This window comes from Bison bison, unplaced genomic scaffold (genome assembly GCF_000754665.1).
Source record: "Bison bison bison isolate TAMUID 2011002044 unplaced genomic scaffold, Bison_UMD1.0 scf7180017864268, whole genome shotgun sequence".
Lineage (NCBI taxonomy): Eukaryota > Metazoa > Chordata > Mammalia > Artiodactyla > Bovidae > Bison > Bison bison.
In genome coordinates this window covers 506,357-520,207 of record NW_011494840.1, presented here as the reverse complement: position 1 = coordinate 520,207, position 13,851 = coordinate 506,357, and the positions used below count along the sequence as shown (strand labels likewise).

Below are 13,851 nucleotides of genomic sequence, written 5' to 3'. Positions count from 1 at the left end.
TTATGGAAGAAAGTGAAGAGGAACTAAAGAGCCTCTTGATGAAAGTGAAAGAGGAGAGTGAAAAAGTTGGCTTACAGCTCAACATTCAGAAAACGAAGATCATGGCATCTGGTCCCATCACTTCATGGGAAATAGATGGGGAAACAGTGGAAACAGTGTCAGACTTTATTTTTCTGGGCTCCAAAATCACTGCAGATTCTGACTGCAGCCATGAAATTAAAAGACACTTACTTCTTGGAAGAAAAGTTATGACCAACCTAGATAACATATTCAAAAGCAGAGACATTACTTTGCCAACAAAGGTCCGTCTAGTCAAGGCTATGGTTGTTCCCATGGTCGTGTATGGATGTGAGAGTTGGACTGTGAAGACAGCTGAGAGCCGAAGAATTGATGCTTTTGAAGTGTGGTGTTGGAGAAGACTCTTGAGAGTCCCTTGGACTGCAAGGAGATCCAACCAGTCCATTCTAAAGGAGATCAGCCCTGGGTGTTCTTTGGAAGGAATGATGCTAAAGCTGAAACTCCAGTACTTTGGCTACCTCATGTGAAGAGTTGACTCATTGGAAAAGACTCTGATGCTGGGCTCTGATGCTGGGAGGTATTGGGGGCAGGAGGAGAAGGAGACAACAGGATGAGATGGCTGGATGGCATCACTGAATCGATGGACGTGAGTTTGAGTGAACTCCGGGAGTTAGTGATGGACAGGGAGGCCTGACGTGTTGCAGTTCATGGGGTTGCAAAGAGTTGGACACGACTGAGCGCCTTAACTGAACTGAACTGAATGGTATACAGTAAATGCAGTGTTGTTTAAATGTCTTTGAACTAATGTGTACAATTATAATTGTGGGTGTACACGTATAAGTAGGTCATAGTTCCTGTGTTTAAGACGTTTAAAATGAAACATATCAGTTGTTTATTCTTAGCTCTTATATGGCATATCTGAATATTTTAAAATATCAGTGTTTGATTTAATCTTTAATTAAAATTAAAACTTTGCTATCTAATGCCAAAGTTCCTGCTTTTTCCACTTTGATTTTTGTTCTCAGTCATCTCATGTTTTCAGAGTGACCTCATCTTAATCTTAACTCCACAGAGATAGATGTTATCTCTGTGGCATTTTGCCAGTTCTCTTTAAGTCCAAATTGTGATTTTAAAGGTTCTAAATTTAATTGACCAATCTTTCTTTCACTCTTTAAAAATCTGGTGTTGTCCATATATTCTATCCAGCGCCATGCTTTCCTAGAAATCATAGTAATAAATTTATGTATTTTAAATAATCTTTTTATTATTTATAGATTTATACTCTTGCCTAGGAAATCATTAAAGAAAAAAATGAAGATTAAATATTCAACTCGCTAGTGTCCATCTAAACTCATCCCTGATTTATAATCATCATTTAGCTTTTAGTAACCCTTTGTGTGTGTGTGTTTGTATACATAGATACATATATCCTCCATTACATGCACAAACTTGTAGTGTAATGATGTTAAAACAGAAGCATTTGTTTTTACCTCATAATTTTTTCTATTTAAACTGATTGTTAATGACCATTAGATTTATGCAAGTAAAAGTACATAAACTAAACGGAATAGCACTGACCTTGAATAAAACTGAGTTCTTTCAGCATAATACATGTCTTATGGTATGAAACCAATTTTTAAAACTGTTTGTTATTAATCCTGTGTTTTCTCAAAATTGTGCTTAAGAATATTTTTATTGTCTTTTAAATGAAAAAATAAATCAGATTAAGCAGTGAAATCCTTAGAATCCTTAGTAACTCCTATTATTGTTATGACGTTCTCTTATTTAAAGTAAGAATGTTTCTGTCTTTACATTTGCCTGTTTCTCTTGGGGTTATATGCAATGCAGTTGTAATGTTTGATCTGTATGTGGATCTGGTACACTGTTTTCCACCAATAGTAAATACTGTGGGAGATTGATAAAGCAGATGAACTTTATTTTTTAATACATATTGATATATAGAAATAGAGGCATTGCGTATTTTTTGAATATTTCGAAGTGACTTTTTTTGTCTCTTTTGCTTTAGTTTTTACCAGATTCGTGCATCTATGAAAATTCCACCAAGAGTTCCTCACAGAGTAGAAGCTAGTTTGCTACATGCAGCAGGTAAGCCAAGGAATATTCTCAATTAAAAAAAATAAAACTGAAGCAAGATTATAATGACCAGTAATAACTTTTCATAATTATTTATATCTCTTAATTATGAACACAAGGTGCCAAAGAGCATCATTCTCATACTTCATATAAGAAATATATTTGAGGCCTCAGTAAAACAGGCTTGATTATATATTCCTTGTCTCCATCTTAGGTTTCTTAGGATGAGCAAGTAAAAGAAAGTTTGTGAAATTTCCTGAAAACAAACATAAGTAAGGGTGATATCAATTATATCATGTAATATGTACTTTTAACAAATGCATAGTGAATGTGAACACATAATTTGATATATGATCACAAAGCTGTTTTCTGATAAAGTTTTATAGTATGCGTTTTGAGATTATTTTTTCACCTACTTTTTTTTTACTTGATTAATGAGAAAATAAAGGATCAGAAAGTATAAAATAGACATATTATAACTGGCACCCCACTCCAGTACTCCTGCCTGGAAAATCCCATGAACGGAGGAGCCTGGAAGGCTGCAGTCCATGGGGTCGCTGAGGGTCGGACACGACTGAGCGACTTCACTTTCACTTTTTACTTTCCTGCATTGGAGAAGGAAATGGCAACCCACTCCAGTGTTCTTGCCTGGAGAATCCCAGGGACGGAGGAGCCTGGTGGGCTTCCGTCTATGGGGTCACACAGAGTCGGACATGACTGAAGTGACTTAGCAGCAGCAACAGCTCTCTTATTTACTCATATTCTAAGGAGACACTCTAGCATTAAAGGATTTGAGCCAAAACTAGTGGCCCTGATGTCATCATTGGGCATTTTTTTCAGCTTTCTTGATACAGTATACTCTATTAAGCAGTTAGAAAATACAATGATTAATGAAACATACTGGAGAGTTTTCATTTCTAATATGAATTAATAGTTTTCAATGCATCACAAAACATTAAAAAATACCTAATATAAAGCTAGCTCAGTGAAGCTATGAGCCATTCTGTACAGGACCACCCAAGACAGATGGGTCATGGTGGAGAGTTTGAACAAAACATGGTCCACTGGAGAAGAGAATGGCACACCACTTTAGTATTCTTGCCTCGAGAACACTATGAACAGTATGAAAAGGAAAAAAGACATAACACTGAGAGATGAGCCCCCCAGATAGGTAGGTATCCAGTAACTGGAGAAGAACAGAAGAATAGCTCCAGAAAGAATGAAGAGGCTGGGCCAAGCAGAAATGATGCTCAATTCTGGGGGTGCAGAATTAGAAAGTCAAGAGTTACCTAGAGTAATAGGCAAGTATGGCCTTGGAGTACAAAATGAAGCAGGACAAAGGCTAACAGAATTTTGCCAAGAGAACATACTGGTCATAGCAGATACCCTCTTCCAGCAACTTAAGAGACTACTCTATACATGGACATCATCAGATGGTCAATAGAAAAATCAGATTGATTAATTCTTTTTTTTAAAATAATATCTGGCAGTTTATTTAAAAATGGAGTATACTGAACAACAAACTATCTCACATCTTTCAGGAAGAAAAAACATTAAATTTGAAAAGACATTACCCACTGAATTTAGGCACAACACCTCTACTCAATTAAGAGAAACATTTGTACAGCCCAGGTCTTTATTTTTACACCCCTCAGGCCATGAACTCATAGGGAAGGGGCTCCAACAGTTTGGGTTCCTTTCCATTGGTCCTCACAAAGTGTGCTTCTCTGGGTGGAGCAGACTGGCACTTCAGCTGAACCCAAGTCCCTTTCTCTTTGGCTTCCTTCTTTTTCTGATCATTTTCCTTCACACGTTTCAGGAAGTTATCTCGGCTCTTAGAGTGCTTAATATGCTCGATATGCACATTAATTCTCTTGGCAAGAATCTTGCCCTTGTTTGTTTACAGTGATGCCAACAGCATGCTGGGTAAAACTGTAGACTCCCAGTTTTGCCATGGTAACATTTGTGGGGCATTCCTTTTTGAACAGTACCCATTCCTTTGTATTGCTCATTTTAGCGAATTATTGGAACATGACGGTTCTGGCCGAAAAGCCAGATAGATTAATTCTTTGCAGTCAAAGATGGACAAGCTTTATACAGTCAGAAAAAACAAGACCTGGAGCTGACTGTGGCTCAGATCATGAACTTACTGCCAAATTCAGGCCTAAATTGAAGAAAGTAGAGAAAACCACTTGCCCATTCAAGTATGACCTAAATCAAATTCCTTATGAGTATACGGTGAAAATGACGAATAGATTCAGGGGATTGAATCTGGTAGACAGAGTGCTTGAAGAACTATGGACAGAGGTTCATAACACTGTACCAGAAGCAGTCACCAAAACTTTCCCCAAGAAAAAGAAATGTAAGAAGGCAAATGATTGTCTGAAGAGGCCTTACAAATAGCTGAGGAAAGAAGAGAAGTGAAAGGGAAAGATATATCCAACTGAGTGCAAGCTTCCAGAGAATAACAAGTGGAGATGAGAAAGCCTTCTTAAGTGAACAATGTGATGAAATAGAGGAAAACAATAGAATGGGAAAGACTAGAGATCTCTTGAAGAAGATCAGAGATACCAAGGGAACATTTCATGCAAAGATGGGCACAATAAAGGTTGGAAACGACAGGGACCTAACAGAATCAGAAGAGATTGAAAAGAGGTGGCAAGAATACACAGAAGAGCTATACAGAAAAGATCTTAATGACCCGGATAACCACGATGGTGCAGTCAGTCACCTAGAACCAGACATCCTGGGATGTGAAGTCAAGGGGGCCTTAGGTAGTGTGACTTTGAACAAAGCTAGTAAAGGTGATGGAATTCCAGCTGAGCTCTTTCAAACCCTAAAAGATGATGCAGTTAAAGTGCTGCACTTAATATTCCAGCAAATTTGGAAAACTCAGCAGTAGCCACAGCACTGGGAAAAGTCAGTTTTCATTCCAATCCCAAAGAAAGGCAAAGCCAAAGAATGTTCAAACTACTGTACAATTGTGCTCATTTCACATGCTAGCAAGGTAATGCTCAAAATCCTTCAAGCTAGTCTTCAGCAGTTAATGAACCAAAAACTTTCAGATGTACAAGCTGAATTTTAAAAAGGTAGAGGAACCTGAGATCAAATTGCCAGCATCTCTTGGCTCACAAAAAACAAAAGAGAATTCCAGAAAAACATCTACTTCTGCTTTACTGACTATACTAAAGTCTTTGTGTAGATTACAACAAACTGTGGAAAATTCTCAAAAGAGATGGGAACACCAGACTACCTTACCTGTCTTCCTGAGAAACCTGTATGAAGGTCAAAAAGGAACAGTTAAAACTGGACATGGAACAATGGACTGGTTCAGAATTGGGAAAGGAGTATGTCAAGCCTGTATATTGTCACCCTGCTTATTTAACTTCTGTGCAAAATACATCATGTGAAATGCTGGGCTGGATGAATCACAAGCTGGACTCAAGATTGCCGGGAGAAATATCAACAACTTCAAATATACAGATGATGCCACTCTAATGGCAGAAAGTGAAGAGGAACAAAAGAGCCTCTTGATGAGGGTGAAAGAGAGTGAAAAGGCTGTCTTAAAACTTAGCATTCAAAAAACTAAGAGCATGGCATCCAGTCCCATCACCTCATGGCAAATAAATGGGAGAAAAGTGTAAACAATGGCAGATTTTATTTTCTTGGGCTCCCAAATCACTGTAAATGGTGACTGTAGCCATGAAATTAACAGATAATTTCTCCTGGAAGAAAAGCTATGACAAACCTAGACAGCATATTAAAAAGCAGAGACATTACTTTGCCCGCAAAGGTCCGTCTAGTTAAAGCCATGGTTTTTCCAGTAGTCATACAGGGATCTGAGAGCTGGACAGTAAAGATGGCTGAGGGCTGAAGAATTGATGCTTTCCAGTTGTGGTGTTGGAGAAGACTTGAGAGTCCCTTGGAAAGTAAGGAGATCAAACCAGTCAATCCTAAAGAAAAACAACCCTGAATATTCATTGGAAGGACTGATGCTGAAACTCCAATACTTTGGCCACCTGATGTGAAGAGCTGACTCATTTGAAAAGACCCTGATGCTGGGGAAGATTGTGGGCAGGAGGTGAAGAGGGTAACAGAGGATGAGTTGACTGGATGGCTTCACTAACTCAGTGGATGTGACTTGGGCAGACTCCAGGAGATAATGAAGACAGGGAAGTCTGGCGTGCTGCAGTATGTGGGTTGCAAAGAGTCAGACACAATTACTGACTGAACAACAACAGCATAAAGCTATGTTGAGCACCATTTAGTTCATTTTTGAAATTTAAAAATATATTCTGACAACCTGATGTGCTGAAGATTAACTTTCTTAGCATACAGTGGATACTGAAATGCTGGTTAATGGTTAATGTTAAAAATGAAAAACTGGTTAATGTTAAAAATTTAATGAATTTTACATGATGAAGAGTTTATGTTTTTGAAGACTGTCAAAATGCTCATATTGCTTATGACCAAAAAGATGTATATTTCTTTTAAAAAGGAAAAATAAATTTTCTTCTTGGCCTTTTGTATATGTTAACGTATATATTTATTGTCAATAGGTCTTTTGTAAGTCTACTTTCTAGGAAACAGAGGTTAAAACAACTAGTGGTATAAGATGGATTGGTCCTCCCTTTTTGAACTTCCTTAATCTAGTAAACTAAATGTCTTGCTCTATTGTATTTCTTAAAGTTGCCTGTTGAAAAAAAAGCTAGAAAGACTTATTTTTTCTGGACTTTTTATTTGCTTATTTTTTCAGCTTTATCAAGGAATAATTAACAAACATAATTTTACATATTAAAAGTGTACAGCATGATTTGTTTTATATATATACATATATACACTATATAATACATATAAATATGTGATTTGTTATACAGATAACAATGTGGAAAAATGGCCATAATCAAGATAATTAGCACATTGTTTGTGGTAAAGAAGGCTTAAGATTTATTCTTAACAAATTTTAAGTATACAGTACTTTATTACTAGCTATAGTCATAATGCTATGCATGAGATCCTCAGAACTTACTTTTCTTATAACTAAAAGAATTTCTGTCTATGAAATTCACTTTTTTTTTAAAGTTAGCTGTGCTGGGTCTTAGTTGTCATGTGCAGGGTCTAGTTCTCTTAATAGGGATTGAATTCAAGCTCTCTGCATTGGGAGTGAGGAGTCTAAACCACTGAATCATCAGGAAAGGTCCCCCAAATTGATTTTGTTTTGTTTCTACATGTAAGTGATAACATCCAGTATTTGTCTTTTCTCTGTCTGACTTATTTTGTATAGCATAATGCCCTCCAGGTTCATCCATATTGCTGCAGATGACAGAATTTCCATCTTGTTATGGCTGAATAATACTCCATTGTGAATATATACACTGCATTTTCTTTATCTGTTCATGCACTGACAAACACTTGGATTATTTCCACATCTTGACAATTGTGAATAATGCTGCAATGAAAATGTGCATACAAAACTTTCTTTGAGATACTGATTTCATTTCTTTCAAATATATATCTGGGAGTGGGATTGCTGGATCATGCAGAAATTCTGTTTTTAATTTTTTGCAGATCCTCCATACTGTTTTTTATAGTAACTGCACCAATTCGCATTTCCCACCAACAGTGCACACTACTGTTCTCTTTTCACATCCTAACATCTCTTTTCACATCATAACATTTGTTATCTCTGGATTTTTTTTTTAAATAACCAATCTAACAAGTATGAAGAGATAGCTCTTATGCTTTTGGTTTACATTTCCCTGTAAATGAATAATTTGTGATGATTAGTGATGTTGAGCATCATTTTATATACCTGTTGGTCATTTGTATGTCTTCCTCTTTAGTGTTTTTACTTACTTATCATTTATTTGGTTAGCAGCGTGCAGGATCTTCAATCTTCCTTGTGAAATGTGGGATCTTTTAGTTGCATTGTGTGAACTCTTAGTTGTGGAATGTGGGATCTAGTTCCCTGACCAGGGATCAAACTTGGCCCCCCTCCATTAGGAGCATGGAGTCTTAGCCACTGGACCACCAGGGATTTATGGTTTCTTTGGAAAAAAAAAGTCTGTTCATTTCTTCTGCTTATTTTATTTATTTACTTTTTTATTGGAAATACTCTTTTATTCTTTCTTTTTTTTTTAATATAAATTTATTAATTTTACTTGGAGGTTAATTACTTTACAATATTGTATTGGTTTTGCCATACATCAACATGAATCTGTCATGGGTGTACACACGTTCCCCATCCTGAACCCCCCATACCATCCCTCTGGGTCATCCCAGTGCACCAGCCCCAAGCATCCTGTATCCTGCATCGAACCTGGACTGGCGATTTGTTTCATATATGATATTATACATGTTTCAATGCCATTCTCCCAAATCGTCTACCCTCTCCCTCTCCCAGAGTCCAAAAGACTGTTCTATACATCTGTGTCTCTTTTGCTGTCTTGCATACAGGGTTATCGTTACCATCTTTCTAAATTCCATATATATGTGTTAGTATACTGTATTGGTGTTTTTCTTTCTGGCTTACTTCACTCTGTATAATAGGCTCCAGTTTCATCCACCTCATTAAAACTGATTCAAACGTATTCTTTTTAATGGCTGAGTAATACTCCATTGTGTATATGTACCACAGCTTTCTTATCCATTCATCTGCTGATGGACATCTAGGTTGCTTCCATGTCCTGGCTATTATAAACAGTGCTGTGATGAACATTGGGGTACACAAGTCTCTTTCAATTCTGGTTTCCTCGGTGTGTATTACCAGCAGTGGAATTGCTGGGTCATAAGGCAGTTCTGTTTCCAGTTTTTTAAGGAATCTCCACACTGTTCTCCATAGTGGCTGTACTAGTTTGCATTCCCACCAACAGTGTAAGAGGGTTCCCTTTTCTCCACACCCTCTCCAGCATTTATTGCTTGTAGACTTTTGGATCGCAGCCATTCTGACTGGCGTGAAATGGAACCTCATAGTGGTTTTGACTTGCATTTCTCTGATAATGAGTGATGTTGAGCATCTTTTCATGTGTTTGTTAGCCATCTGTATGTCTTCTTTGGAGAAATGTCTATTTAGTTCTTTGGCCCATTTTTTGATTGGGTCATTTATTTTTCTGGAATTGAGCTTCAGGAGTTGCTTGTATATTTTTGAGATTAGTCCTTTGTCAGTTGCTTCATTTGCTATTATATTCTCCCATTCTGAAGGCTGTCTTGCTTATAGTTTCCTTTGTCGTGCAGAAGCTTTTAATTTTAATTAGGTCCCATTTGTTTATTTTTGCTTTTATTTCCAATATTCTGGGAGATGGGTCATAGAGGATCCTGCTGTGATTTATGTCAGAGAGTGTTTTGCCTATGTTCTCCTCTAGGAGTTTTATAGTTTCTGGTCTTAACGTTTAGATCTTTAATCCATTTTGAGTTTATTTTTGTGTATGGTGTTAGAAAGTGTTCTAGTTTCATTCTTTTACAAGTGGTTGACCAGTTTTCCCAGCACCACTTGTTAAAGAGATTGTCTTTTCTCCATTGTATATTCTTGCCTCCTTTGTCATTCAGTGCAATCCCTATCAAGCTACCAATGGTATTTTTCACAGAGCTAGAACAAACAATTTCACAATTTGTATGGAAATACAAAAAACCTCGAATAGCCAAAGCAATCTTGAGAAAGAAGAATGGAACTGGAGGAATCAACCTGCCTGACTTCAGGCTCTACTACAAAGCCACAGTCATCAAGACAGTATGGTACTGGCAGAAAGACAGAAATATAGACCAATGAAACAAAATAGAAAGCCCAGAGATAAATCCACGCACCTATGGAAATCTTCTCATTTTAAAATCAGATTGTTTGGTTGGTTGTTTTTGCTAGTTAGTTCCTTGATTCTTTATAGATTTTGGATGTTATCCCCTATCAGATGTATGATTGGCAGATATTTTATTCCATTCAGTAGGTTGCTTTTTCTTTTGTTGGTGCTGTCTTCCACTGTGCAGAAGCCTTATAGTTTCATGTAATTCTACCTGTCTATTATTGCATTTGCTTTGGTGTCAAACATAAATATTACCAAAGACCAAGGTCAAGGAGCTTTCTCCCTATGTTTTCTTCTAGAAGTTAGTGGTTTCAGGTCTTAAAATTTAAGTCTAATCCATTTTGAGTTAATTTTTCTGAGTAATATATAATAGGAGTCCAGTTTTATTCTTTTGCATGTGTATATCCAATTTTCCCAGCATGATTTATTGAAGAGACTTTCTTACTATGTGTTCTTGGCACCCTGTCAGTTATTAGTTGATCATATGCGTGTGGGCTGATTTCTGAGCTCTCTTTTTTCCTTCCATTGATCTATGTGCCTATTTTTATACTACTACCATACTATTTTGGTTACTATAGCCATGCAGTGTAGTTTGAAATTAAGAAGTGTGATGCCTCCAGCTTTGTTCTTTTGCTCTTAAGATTGCTCTGGCTATTCAGGGACTTTTGTGGTCTAATACAAATTTTAGGATAATTTTTTCTATTTCTACGAAAAATGCCATTGGAATTTTGATAGAGATTATATTGAATTTGTAGATCACTTCAGGTAGTATGGATATTTTAGCAATATTAATTCTTCCAATCTAAGAACATAGGTTATTTTTCCATTTATTTGTGTTTTCTTCAGTTTCTTTCCTCAATATCTTACAGTTTTTAATGTACAGGTGTTTCATCTCCTTTGGTTAAATTTATACCTAAGTGTTTTATTGCTTTTGATGCTAGTGTGAAATTTTTCAGGTAGTTCATTGTTAATGTATAGAAATGCAATTGGTTTTTGTATGTTGATTTTGTGTCCTGCAACTTTACTAAATTCATGGATTAGTTCTAACAGCTTTTTTGTGGAATCTTTAGGGTTTTCTCTGTATAGGATCATGTCTTCTGCACAGAGAGACCCTTTTACTTTTTCCTTTCCTATTTGGATACATTTAATTTCCTTTTTGTGTATGTGTGTGGCTAGGACTTACAGTACTGTGTCATAAAGGAGTGATGAAAGTGGGCATCCTTGTCTTGTTCCTGAGTTGAAAGGAGCACTTTCAACTTTTTACCATTCAGGATGATAGCTGTGGGCTTGTCATAAATGGCCTTTATTATATTGAGATACATTCCTTCTGTACCTAATTTATTGAGAGTTTTTGTCATGAAAGTATGTTGAATGTTTTCAAATTATTTTTCCGCATCTTTTGAGATGATTATATGATTGTTATCCTTCATTTATCATCATTTTCTTAATGTGGTATATGTTTATTGATTTGCATATGTCAAACCATCCATGCTTCCCAGGGACAAATCCCACTGATTATAGTGTATGATCCATTTAATATGCTCTTGAATTTGGTTTGTTAGATATTGGTTGGTCAAAATTGCCTTTCATTTTTAAAGTAAAAATAAAAGGCACATTTTTCATTTTCACTGAGAAAATTTTTTATTGAACAATGTATTCACCATTTTGTTCCACTACCTTCTGCCAATTTTCAGGCAACTTCATAATGCATCTTCACAAAACTTTTTATCTCTTTGAGCAAAGAACTGTTCCACGTGCCTTTTACAGTATTCCAGGGAATTGAAATTTTTTTCCATTAAGAGAATATCGTAAAAACCACAATTAATGAACATTCAAAGTGCAAGGTCTGGTGATTATGGCAGATGAATCAGAACTTCCCAGCCAAGCTGTAACAGTATTTGGTTATTAAAGAAATATGCAGCCTTGCATTATCTTGATGGAAGATTATGTTTTCTCTTAACTGATTCTGGATGCTTTTCATCAAGTTGGTCTAATTAGGAGCAGTATCTGTTGGAATCAATCATTTGGATGAAGACCAGCCTTTGGTATGATTGGTGATGGTTCATTTTTCTTGCCCCATAATCTCTTCCTCCCAGATTATTGTACAGTATCCACTTTTCATCACCATCATAATTTGTTTTAAAAATGGAACATTTTCATTACATTTAAGTAGAGAATGTCATGCAGAAATACCATCAAGGTTTTTTCTGTTTAACTTGTGTAGAACCCAAACATCAAAGTGACTAAGCTGGTGCAAATGACTTTCAGTGCTTGATTTGGATATTTTGAGTATGTTGGCTATGGTGTAACATTAATTTGTTCTCAGTTAGTGTCTCAATTTGGTCACTATCAATTTCAACTGCTCTAACCTATGGTGGGGCATTGTCCAGCAAGAAATCTCCAGCTCGAGCTTTGCAAACCATTTTTGACACGTTTGACCAATCACAGCACCTTTTCCATAAACTGCACAAATCTTTTCTGCATTTTAGTTGTATTTATACCTTTCTTGAAATAAACATAATATGGCAAACATGTTGCATTTTTCTTCCATCTTCAGTATTAAAATGATTATACAAAAATTCACCAATTTTGTGGGTTTTTTCCCACATTCTTTTTTATTTTTTTTTTATTGAAGGATGATTGCTTTACAGAATTTGCTGTTTTCTGTCAAACCTCAACATGAATCGGCCATAGGTATACATAGAGCCCAACCCTTTTGAACCTCCCTCCCATCTCCCTCCCCATCCCACCCCTCTAGGTTGATACAGAGCCCCTGTTTGAGTTTCCTGAGCCACACAGCAAATTCCCTTTGGCTATCTGTTTTTCATATGTTAATGTAAGTTTCTGTGTTACTCTTTCCATACATCTCACCCTCTCCTCCCCTCTCCCCATGTCCATAAGTCTGTTCTCTATGTCTGTTTCTCCATTGCTATCCTGTAAGTAAATTCTTCAGAACCATTTTTCTAGATTCTGTATATGTGTGTTAGAATACAATATTTATCTTTCTCTTTCTGATTCACTTCACTCTGACTCACTTCACCTCATCAGAACTGACTCAAATGCATTCCTTTTTATGGCTGAGTAATATTCCATTGTGCATATATACCACAACTTCTTTATCCATTCATCTGTTGATAGGCATCTAGCTTGCTTCCACGTTCTAGCTATTGTAAATAGTGCTGCAATGAACAATGGGATACATGTGTCTTCTTCAACCCTGGTTTCCTAAGGATATATGCCTAGGAGTGGGATTGCTGGGTCATATGGTAGCTTTATTCCTAGTTTTTAAAGGATTCTACATACTGTCTTCCATAGTGGCTGTATCAATTTACACTCCCATCAACTGTGTAAGAGGGTTCCCTTCTCTCCACACCCTCTCCAGCATTTAATATTTGTAGACTTTTTGATGATGGCCATTCTGACTGGTGTGAGGTGATATCTCATTGTAGTTTTGATTTGCATTTCTCTGATAATGAGTGATGTTGAGCATCTTTTCATATGTTTATTAGCCATCTGTATGTCTTCTTTGGAGAAATGTCTGTTTAGGTCTTTATCCCACTTTTTGATTAGGTTGTTTCTTTTTCTGGTATTAAGTTGTATGAGCTCCTTGTATTGGAAACGAATCCTTTGTCAGTTGTTTCATTTGCTGTTATTTTCTCCCATTCCAAGGGTTGTCTTTTCACCTTGCTTATAGTTTGCTTTGCTGTGCAAAAGCTTTTAAGTTTAATTGAGTCCCACTTGTTTACTTTTGTTTTTATTTTCATTACTCTAGGAGGTGGGTCATAGAGGATCTGCTTTGATTTATGTCATCGAGTGTTCCGCCTGTTTTCCTCTAAGAGTTTTATAGTTTCTGGTCTTAAATTTAGTTATTTAATCCATTTTGAGGTTATTATTGTGTATGGTGTTAGGAAGTGTTCTAATTTCAGTCTTTTTACATGTAGCTGTG

The 13,851-nt window shown here is 36.4% G+C and overlaps 1 protein-coding gene across 2 annotated transcripts in view; it reads left to right on the top strand.

The window, feature by feature from the left end:
* The window catches only part of FAM135A (family with sequence similarity 135, member A), a 153,737-nt gene that overhangs the window by 39,434 nt on the left and 100,452 nt on the right, over positions 1–13,851 (top strand). For both annotated transcript variants that reach the window (XM_010848500.1, XM_010848498.1), the window contains exon 4: positions 2,045–2,124. In XM_010848500.1, coding sequence (XP_010846802.1) covers positions 2,045–2,124 — 80 coding nt within the window. The remainder of the gene's footprint in view (positions 1–2,044; positions 2,125–13,851) is intronic.